Source organism: Meles meles, chromosome 9 (assembly GCF_922984935.1).
Source record: "Meles meles chromosome 9, mMelMel3.1 paternal haplotype, whole genome shotgun sequence".
Taxonomy (NCBI): Eukaryota; Metazoa; Chordata; class Mammalia; order Carnivora; family Mustelidae; genus Meles; species Meles meles.
The window spans coordinates 50,541,831-50,553,195 of NC_060074.1; the positions used below are offsets into that span (position 1 = coordinate 50,541,831).

At 40.9% G+C, this 11,365-nt stretch overlaps 1 protein-coding gene across 1 annotated transcript in view; it reads right to left on the reverse strand.

Moving 5' to 3' along the window:
• Positions 1-11,365, reverse strand: part of ARL5A (ADP ribosylation factor like GTPase 5A) — a 31,679-nt gene extending 20,314 nt beyond the window's left edge. The window contains exon 1 of the mRNA XM_046018604.1: positions 10,992-11,365. Coding sequence (XP_045874560.1) covers positions 10,992-11,037 — 46 coding nt within the window. The 5' untranslated portion in view covers positions 11,038-11,365. The remainder of the gene's footprint in view (positions 1-10,991) is intronic.

Consider the following 11,365-nt stretch of genomic DNA (forward strand, 5'->3'; position numbering starts at 1 on the left):
GGATCGAGCCCCGCGTCCGGCTCTCTGCTCAGTGGGGAGCCTGCTTCCCCCTCTCTCTCTGCCTGCCTCTGCCTACTTGTGATCTCTGTCTGTCAAATAAATAAATAAAATCTTTAAAAAAAATTATTGCTTTAAGTCACAACATTTAGGAGTGGTTTGTTACATAGCAGTGATTAGCACAGCACTATGGAAAAATATCTGTAATTACATGACCTTGGGAAAATTACTTACTTCTCTAACCCTAAGTTTCCTCACTATAAAACAGGGACAACAATACCTATCTTTCTGGTTTGTATAATGATCAAGATAGCATATGTGCAGTGCCAACCACTAAGAAAGACGGTTCCTAAACCATGTTTCCAAATCTCTCAACTCCAACCTACCTAGTGGACAGATACGGTGGCACTCAACATATCCAAAACCCAACAATCAAATCTTTTCCTAATTCTATCATACCTAATTCATTTAATGGCATAACCACGAATTCAGATGCCCCTGGAGTTTATCCAGTCTTTCCCTCAACCCCAACATCTAATCTGTCACCAAGTTCTATGTATTTTCCCTCAAAAACATATCCTGAACCTTCTGATGACTGTGCTAGCTGTAGTCCTCCTCATTTACTATAAAACCTTCCCTAGGTGCACTGTCTCCAATCCACCTTTCTACTGTTGCTATTTGTTCTACACTACAAAGCTGGTTAACACCACTTTTAGTTAAATGATAGCTCTGTGGCGGATATGTGGGTGGTTCAGTAAATTCAAGTGTCTGACTCTTGATTTCAGCTCAGGTCATGATCTCAGGGTCATGAGATTGAGCCCCCTGTGGAGCCTGTCTTGTGCTTAAGATTCTCTCTCTCCCTCTGCCACACCCCCCAAATTGCATACACCCTCTCCTTCTAATAAATAAAAAATAAATGACAGTTCTCCATTCTGACAGGAAGATAAGGCACAGGTTCTCAGCCTAGTAAATATAAGACAGTAATAACTGAGCAGGCTTCAGCTTTATCTCTTACCACTTCTCACCACTACCAGCAGGTATCTAAGCTGAAATTCAAGCCATTCTCCCCACATAAGCCACACATCTTCACGGCAAACATTTTTCTACCTCTACTCAGTTTTTCCCTGAGCTGGAATTACCTTTTCTACTTCTCCTTCTAGGGAATTCCAGTAATCTTTTAAATTTAGTTTTCCCCAAAAAATCACTTTCTCATGCTTTTCCACAGTACCTCTAACATAGCACTTGTCGTAATTATTTACACATACACTTATCTTCAAAGCTTAATGAGGCAGCCTTCAAGCGTATAGATCCCATGCTAATCATCTTTATAATCCAGTAACTACAACTTTTCCTGGCACAAGGTACTCAATAAATGTTGAATTAATTCATGTTCATCCTATAAAATAACGAGGATTATAAATATAAATAGTAAGTTGAGGATTCTAACATGTCACAGTAAGGATATCATTAGGAAAAGCCTTTTCAATCAGATGGTAAAGGTTTTCCAAATAGTTGTCATTTACCACGGAGGGGAATTCCTCCCATTATACAAAAATAGGAAGATCAAGTAAATAGAAAACTTTAATACAGTCCATTTTATCCAATCACTCATCTCTTTTAAGAAAGGGCAAGCAGCTTACAACCATCAGGGTTCTAAAGGAACATGACCACATTTCCCTCATATAGGTACTTAAAAATCATTTAAAAGATGCAGTCCTGGGGCGCCTGGCTGGCTAAGTGGGTTAAAGCCTCTGCCTTTGGCTCAGGTCATGGATCCAGGGTCCTGGGGTCGAGCCCCGCATCCAACTCTCTGCTTGGCAGGGAGCCTGCTTCCCCATCTCTGTCTGCCTGCCTCTCTGCCTACTTGTGATCTCTGTCAAATAAAATAAAATCTTTTTAAAAGATTTTTTAAATCTTTAAAAAAAATAAAAATAAAGCAGCCTCACCTGACTTAAAAAAAAAATGCAGGTTCCACTATTTAATCTTTAGAGATGACTCGGTAAAGGAACAGAGAAAATGATCAAATACAAAGATGATACTTATTTTAAATAAAGGGTTAATAACATATAGAGGGCATGCTAAGGTAAGTTCAGTTGAATAACCACTAAAAGGCCTCATCAGGTGACATTTCTCTGGTGAATTTGCCTCGTGTACGGTCCTTTATCTCCCAGGTCCACAAACTCGATCCTGCTACTTGGAGTAAATAGGACTCAGAGAAAGCAATTCACAGAGGTGACTAATACGTAAACAAGAACACCAAAATGAGTAACATACAATGAGACGAAATGTTCACAACTACCTAACAAGTGCAGTTTAAGGAAAAGTAACAGAGTGGCTGAATTAAAATCAGACTACTTGGAGAACACAGAATCCCATCAAAGGCAGTATTTTAGAGGCTACAATGAGTAGATAAACCCATCTTCACATTAGGGCCATACTTGCATCTTTTTTTTTTTTTTTTAAGATTTTATTTATTTATTTGACAGAGAGAGAGCGCGCACAAGTAGGGGGAGCAGCAGGTAGACGGAGAAGGTGAAGCAGGCTCCCAGCTTGATCCCAGGACCCTGGAATCACGACCTGAGCCGAAGGCAGACACAATGAGCGAGGCACCAAAGTGCCCCAAGACTACTGAATTTTTAAGCAAGGCATCTTTTCACCTGGAAAGTTTTAAGATTTATTTATCTATTTTTAAAAAGGATTTATTTATTTATTTTAGATAGAGCCAACAAACAAGCACACAGTGGAGTGGGGGCAGAGGGAGAGGGAGAGAAAGCATCCTCAAGCAGAGACCCTGCTGAGCGCAGAGCCCACTGCAGAGCTCAATCAGCATGTCACAACCCTAAGATCATGCATGACCTGTGCTGAAATCAAGAGCCAGATGCTTAAGAGACGGAGCCACCAGGTGCACACCTGAAAAGTTTTCAAATGGATGGCAGTCCTTAACTCTCTATTTTTCTATGTCCCCAAGTTAAGCACTCTTCTTTTGATGGCCTATAGCTTTTTCGGGTCTATTAATATAAGCACTATGAACATTTTAATCAAGCAGAATTCACATCATGCTCTACCCTAAACTCTGACTTGGATAAAAGCTGTTAGCTTCCTACTTGAATACTAATTTTTTTTTTTTAAGATTTATTTATTTAACAGAGAGAAATCACAAGAGAGGCAAGCAGAGAGAGAGGAAGGGAAGCAGGCTCTCCGCTGAGCAGAGAGCCCGATGTGGGACTCGATCCCAGGACCCCGAGATCATGACCTGAGCTGAAGGCAGCGGCTTAACCCACTGAGCCACCCAGGTGCCCCTGAGTACTAATTTTTAATATCATTTTCAGGGGCACTCAGCGGGGAGTCAGTCTGAGATTCTCTCCCTCTGTCCCCCACCCCCCGACCAAGGCTCTCTCTCAAGTAAGTAAATCTTTAAAAACAAATACATCATTCTCAAAATGTCAGCTATTTTTAGTTTCAGGAATACCATTTTGTAACCCCCTTTGTATTGGCTACAGGACTAAATTCAGACAGACTTGCCAATACTCAGGAATAAAATACAAATTACTCTGACCAATGTGAGAAATACCATTCTAGGGACACCTGGGTGGCTCAGTCAGTTAAGCAACTGCCTTTGGCTCAGGTCATGATCCCAGGGTCCTGGGATGGAGTCCCGCTTCTCCCTCTGCCTGCCATTTCCCCTGCTTGTGCTCGCACTCACTCTCTGACAAATAAATAAAACCTTTTTTAAAAAAAATACCATTCTAAAAAGTACAAAATAGGAGCAAAAACAAACAATACAAATATAGGCAAGAATCTTTGATAAATAACTATAAAGAGTGACTTTAAAAAGTGTGTGTGTACAAATAATAGAGACCCCAAATATAAAAAAGCACATTGTTTCTTACAAAGTCCTTAATCACTTAGAGAGGTTAAACTGTTATTCTAACTATGCTACCATTTTTCAAAATATTTTGCTACTCTTCTTTTGTAACTGCTTTCAGAGCTTGAGGTACACTGTTTGGGAGCATTCCCAGTGGTGGCAGAACCCTTTAACTGCTGAAGATGATTTTGGTTTTAAAGGAAGACCAGAGCCACCTGATTATTATTTCAGCCATAATAAAGTAAAAGCAAAACAGGTGCTATCTTGTTGCTGATAGGAGGTATGATCCCTAAATGATAAGAACAATTTAAAGATTTGTCTCTAAGGAAATTCTAAAAGCAGTTTCAATATGTATTTTGAGTAATAGCGGACATAACAGTAGAAAAACTCTCTGGCCTTCTAAAGTGACAGGTTTTAAGGTGAAAATTCACCTTGTTTTGTTTTTTAAAGCAGTCTCCTTAGTTTAGCCATCCCCGACAGGACTTATTTCCTGATTCCAAATACAGTACTTTCCTACTACTTGTATAAGGAAGGACTAACTAGGACCCCCCCCCAAAAAAAAACTATAGAAAGATTCTTTTTTTATTTATTTGACAGAAAGGAAGGAGGAGAGTTAGAGTGCACAGGTTCGAGCAAGCATGGGGAGAGGGGAGGCAAAGGGAGAAGAGAAGGAAACTCCCCACTGAGCAGGGAGCCTGATGCAGGGCTCCAGCTACAGGACCCTGAGATCATGACCTGAGCAGAAGGCAGATGCTTAACCGACTGAGTCATCCAGGTGCCCCAGAAAGAGTCTTTATCATACCTGACCATAAGATGAACAGGATAAACAAGATAAAACTGCTGTGAACACAACCACTATGCAATAACACACAGACATCGACAGACTGAGAAAGAGAAGCACATGGCAGAAGAGGCTCCTAACAGAGGACTCCATTTTCTCGTAACACAAGTTAGTTGCCTGCTGAGGACAGGATGGGGTTTTTACAGCCACTGTATAGAATCAACTAGAGAATCAATAAACTGAAATTAGGTAACATAATCTGTGATGGATAAATATTTAAACAGCTGTAAGTCTTTCTTCAGTAGTGCCTAGAAATAAAGAAAGCACACTGGGAGAAAAGGTATGGTGGATGGTACAAGATGAGAATTGTCTGGCATGCTGGAAAACAGAAGAAAAGAGGATCAAAGACGGTGATAGGGGGAAGTAATAAAGCTGGTCATACCACTCTCCAAACTGGAAACCTTTCCTGTATTTCATTTTACAAATTCAATAAAATTCATTTGTCACCAAAAATGCAAAAACATGCAAACATTTCACCGAACTCTTAAGACACTGTACAGTCCATCAAAGGAATGCAAACTAATGCACTGAACATATAAGGTTTTAAAAAATAGTTAATATATATATTTTTTTAAGATTTTATTTATTTATTTGACAGCCGGAGATCACAGGTAGGTGCCAACCTCATGTTAAAAAGCCAGTTATCAACAACAGGGTTAGATTTTTCCGACTTTCTAATACTGTATCAACTTCTTTTGGAAATCCTTAGGCTCCTTCGCCACCCCAGCCTATTCCTCCCATTACCGTGATGGAACAGAATTCTACACAAAACCTAAATTTGCAGCCAAAAAGTCTTATAAGGCACTCCAAAACAAATACTCCACAAAACCTAAAACAGAACATGCATACTAAGAGATAATGTTATTAGGGGCAAATGTAACCAAACTTTCGGCTATTCCAATTCTTTGATGCGTGTGATTCATTACAAGTTTAGTGTTTAGTATTACTTTTCTTTTAGACTATCTATGCCACAGCATTCTTAAGATTATACTCCGATAAGGCCAAACAACTGCCCACTGTTACAATGCTTAGAAAGAATTCTGAATTATCTTATTTAGGCTTTAGTTTCCCAATCAATACTTTTACTATTTTGTCATGAAAATGTTCCTTGTTTCTCTGTTTCATTTCTTTTTGACTCACCCAGGCAGCCCACCAGTTGCATTCACTGCCAGGTTCCAGAAGTCGATATATATATACTCCTCCAATTACCAGACAGTAAATTAAATGAAAAGATGTCACTGTCCACCTGGATGTTTTCTATCTCTGTGAATCACACCAAAGTCAAAATACACAAATACTAAGGCAGATAAATTGAGAGCCATTCTGATTCTTGATTTTCACCTCATATCCAAACTATATGAAACCCTAATTTTATCTTACATAGAGCAAAAAAATCCATTTGTCATGTTCTCTATCATTCTCCCGGTCCCTAGCAGAGTCTGGAATAAAACATGTGCTTAATCGAGTAGGAAGAAATAAATCAGATCTGGAAGATACAAAGATTGGAAAGGAAATATTTGATCAAGTCATTTTGTATTAAAAATTCCATTTTCAAAATCTACAAGTATCATCAACAAAAAAGTCTGAAAACTAACTTGCTATTTATAACAACGGCAGTGAAGTTTCAGGAAAAAAACAACTCTTTCGCACTAAGAGGTTGCTGAATGAAAAGCAATGACATAACAAAATTAGAGATGCAATCAGGAAAGAGAAACCACACAATAATCTGAACTTGCAAAGTTCAATGTACAGAAATTAACTATTTTTTTAAAGATATTTTATTTATTTGACAGAGATCACAAGTAGGCAGAGAGGCAGGCAGAGAGAGAGGAAGGGAAGCAGGCTCCCTGCTGAGCAGAGAGCCCTACACGGGACTTGATCCCAGGACCCTGAGATCATGACCTGAGCCGAAGGCAGCGGCTTAACCCACTGAGCCACCCAGGCGCCCCAGAAATTAATTATTAAAGAGGATCAAAGTAATGAGGGATTGGATAATAAAAATAAAGAGTATGGGACTGACAAATACAAGGAGAATCCAGCTGAAATGGAGCTTCCCCCCCACCTCCCAAGACTGAGAAGCAGACCTTGTTAGGGCCTTAGCTGTGGCTCACTGAATGGCGCAAGAAGTAGCTGTGGGGACTTGCCCGCAGATCTCGCTGGAAATTCTCCCTCTAGGGTGTTGGGGAAAACTTCACTGAGAGGTATTTTGCTGGAGGGCCTCCGTGCTGAACTCAGCTGAAGTGGGTGCTAGAAATTGCTGGCAGCTGCTAACCACTACGAGGTGCAGGAGCCAGCCACTAGAGAAGGTGTTCACGCTCCTTAAAGCAGGGCAGAACCTGCTGAAAGCGCACTGTACCCAGGAAGAAAAACTCTTTCCTCCTGCAATGTCCCTCCAATGCCGTCTACTCATAAAGCTTAATATTTTGCCAGCTGGCAACAGAAAAATATTTGAGGGATCCAGTTCCATATCCACAGAGCATGCAAGAAGGATGATTCTGGGGCTAAATTTTATTGTCATAGTCCATCCCTTCCGCTACTGAGCTTCCGTAAGTACTCCTCTACATATGTGAACTCCATACAAAAAAAAAACAGCAGCAGCAGAAGTGGCTTTCCCAGCCCTAGGCTCCAGCAGCACAGACAGCTTCATCAACATTCATTCATAACTTACTCCCTTCCTAAGAACCAGTCAGAAGAACAATACAAACTATCAATAAGGAAATTTCACAACTTGTTCATAGTTCACCTAAGCTTAGCTAAAGTGAATCCTTTTCATACAAAGACAGTTTTTGTTTGTTATTAAAGAATACTAACTATGGCACTAGATGACCTTCGTTAAAATCCCAGGTCTATCTCTTTTAACTGCAGAGCCTTAAACAAGTTACCTAAAGTTCGTCTCTGTAAAATGGGGAGAAATCTTTCTCATACAGTTGTTGTAAAGACTAAATCAACTAAACTCTGCAAAAACACTTAGACCCTAACCATGCAGAAGTCAGCAATTATTTTCTAGAGTTGAAGTTAGCTTATTTTCTGTCTCCCCACACTAGAATGAACACTCCATAAAGGGAAGGAGGATTTGTGTGATTTGTTCCCTGCTTTATCCTCACCACCTACAAAAATTCCTGGCACAGACAGGTGCTCAAAAATATTTAATAAACCACGGAACACAAGCCCTTCTATATTAAAAGACACGAGTGGTGGGGTGCCTGGGTGGCTCAGTTGGTTAAGCATCTGCCTTCTGCTCAGGTCGTGATCTCAGGGTCTTGGGACAGAACCCCACATCTGGCCCTCTGCTCAATGGGGAGCCTGCTTCTCCCTCTCCCTCTGCGCATCGCTCTGCCTACTTGTGCTCTCTATCAGATAAATAAAATCTTTAAAATAAATAATATAAATTATTTATAAGTAAAAAATTATTTATAAATAAAATTAATTATAAATAAATAAAAGATACACTTGGGAACTCTTCAAAGCCCTAATGTAATAAAGACTTAGAGTTTAGTAACCAAGAAACAACAGGGGGGATAAAATCGAAGAAAAAAATTATACCAATCTCTTCTTTATTTTATTTTATTTTATTTTTTCGGGGGAAGGGGCCAAGGGAGAAAGAATCTTAGGCAGGCTCCATGTCTAGCACAGAGCTGGTGCAGAGCCCTATACTGGGCTCCATCTCACAACCCTGAGATCATGACCTGAGCTGAAATCAAGAGTCAGATACTTAACCAACCCAACCACCCAGGTGCCCCACCAATCTCTTCTTTAATAAGACCAATTATCTGCAACATGTTTCTTCAGTGTTTTAATTTGGTATTTACCAGGCATGTGGCCCAGAAAAAAAAAAAAAAAAATCACTGGAACCTCACTTTTCTCTTTTGAGGGGAAAAAAATAGCACTAAGAACACTGAAACTTTTTTTTTCTTTAAATAATGCATATAACAGCATCTAGGACAAAGTTTATAATCTACTGAATTCAAATATTACCTAGAGGCGACCTCTGGTTTTTCAAGTGAGCAGTATGCAATTAGCTTTCACCGTGCACTTGCCCAAGCTACACTAAACCTAAAATTATTCTAAAGGTGTTTCAGAAAAAAAGAGATATGGTATGGTTTAAGTTTCATCAGTATGGCCAATTCTGCAATCCCCTAAATTCTTCCTTCTAAGAGTTTATGTGAAAAGGACATAGGATTGTGCTATGTATCTTCTGAAGGTAAAATAAAGCATCCAAGATACATCTGACATATATAAAATATAAATATGACATGTATAAAATATAGAAAATATATGAGATTTCCAAGTTAAAACAAAAGACCACCAAGTTATCTGACATTAGATTTAATAGTGAATATTTTGAAAAGTGACCCTAACTGATGACATTCACATCATTTAGTAGAATAGTTTATTCACATTTTCACAATATTTTGACATCTAAATTTCTAAAACTTAACTCCATTAGTTCCTCTATTTATTTCCCAACACTGAAATAAGTGTCCAGTCAAAAATAACCACAAAATACAGGCAACAAGACACTGTTATTAGCAATTTTTAGTAGTAACGATGCAATAACATCCTCATTATTTACCTACCTGCAAGGAGCTTTTGGCAAAGCTCTAATTCCCTAAGTTATAAACACAAATAATTTTATCACTGACTCGAAACAGAAAGTGGAGATACCTCATTCTTCTTGTGGGACTAGAGTTCAATCGACAAGCAATATAAATTTCATAAATTTGATAGACTGAAATACTAGCTTCACTAAAAATAATACAAAGATTATGGAGCTTAAAACTAGAATAGATCCTACCTACTCACATCGCCAATTTCACAGCAATGTTAGGTTTTCATTCTTGAGACCTAGAGATTACCTTTTCAACATCTGTAGGCTCCACAGTCACTGACTGAGTCAAGATCCCTGGCGTTCTACATTGAGAACATCTAGATCCAAATAAACGACTAGGGCTCACTTCCCCTCTTCCAACAAAGAAAGCTAGCCAGAGACAGTGCAATTTAAAACTGGTTTTCTCTATGAAAAATCCCCATATCAGAAAAATAATTTGAAATACTGCTCTTCCACGGAGTATCATGTGATCTACACTTTTTTTTTTTTTTTTTAAATCATACACAAGTTTAGTTCTGCTCCTCTCCCATCACCCTATAGGAATAGCTGGATCATGAAGGAGAAGTGGGGATACCTTGTACATAACAGATGCCACCACTCATTTAAGCATTTATTGGAAAACTTTGGGATGTGACACCAACACCTGCTTACCTGAGAGAAAAGCAAACTAAGTTACTCACAGCAAAAATGATAAATCACCCAACTTGACAAATGAACATGAAAAGAAACAAATGGACATGACTAACTCTATTGTATCTCAATGACTATGGAGTCTTCGGTTAAACTTCTATCCTCTTTCCTCAGTTCTAAACACTCATTTTGTAACAAATTTTAATAAACCTGATAGGCATTTTGAGAAGGTATTTTGAGTTCTGATGAACTTAAGCATCCCTATATAATATAGGTGACTTGCTAGTTACCTATATTAACAAATATTTCATATTGCAAGTTTCCAAATGGTTCCAGTTTAACACTTCAACATTTTTAATCCAGTCCCCCCAAAGCCTCTACTTAAATAATCAACACAAATATAATCTTAAGCTTAACCTTACACACAAATTTAAACATGGAAAAAGGAGAGCGGTCCATCACCAATTAGGATGCATTAGTCTCCCCAAAGCGGGGTGGCGGGGGGAGAGGGGGAACAGAGGGAAAGGGAGGGCTCATAAGCTGAGGTGTATTCGACAAGAGCGATTCCTCATGTTTTCCGCATTCTGCAACCCTCCGTCGCTCAGTGTTGCGGCTCAGGCCATAACCTATAACCTTCACCCGAGAGCCAGCATTTCTCCGTGGTTTCCAAACCCAACTGCTGGAGGAAAAAGAGCTACAGGACAGGGCAAGCCGTTCCACTCAGGGACGTCCGGCATGGGGCAAGAAACCCTTTCGACTCCAACCGAAATCGGAGCAATGGGTGCATTTGCAGGATGGATTTTTCAAGAAGGTCCCTTAAGATAAAAACAAAACAAAACAAACAAAACCATTCCCGAACTCGGGAGTGGGACCTGAACAGACCCAGGGCCCGCATACAAGCTGCCCCGACCCGCCGCGGACCCCGGGCGCGACCGCACCGCCCACAATCCGGAAGTATTCGGAGACCCCCCCCGCCCCCATCAAACACACCCCGCCAGCCAGGACTGACCCTCTCCCCCACCCGTACGCCCTCGTCCCGCGCCTCTCACCCTGGTGATTGAAGAGTCTCCATATCCTGGTGAAGAGAATTCCCATTCTTGGGCAGCGGACCCCCCTCCAGCCACCCGGGCCGCCTGGCCTCCCCCGGCTCAGGCTGAAGGGGAGGCAACAGACGCGCCGGAGCCTCCGCCTCTGCTACTGCTGCTGCTCCCGCGCTTGCCGCCAGTTCGCTTCCTGGGAACCGGAGGGAGGCCGAAGCCCAGGCCGCCCTGCCGCGTGCGAGGCCCCGCCGCTGCCGCCGCGGCACTCGCCTGGCTCGCGGACATCGCCGCCGCGTTGTCTGCGACGAGCCTCGCGGGCCACCGTCCTCCCCCAGCTCCTCTCGGGCGGCTGCGGCGGCGGCGACCACGAGGGCGGGGGAGGA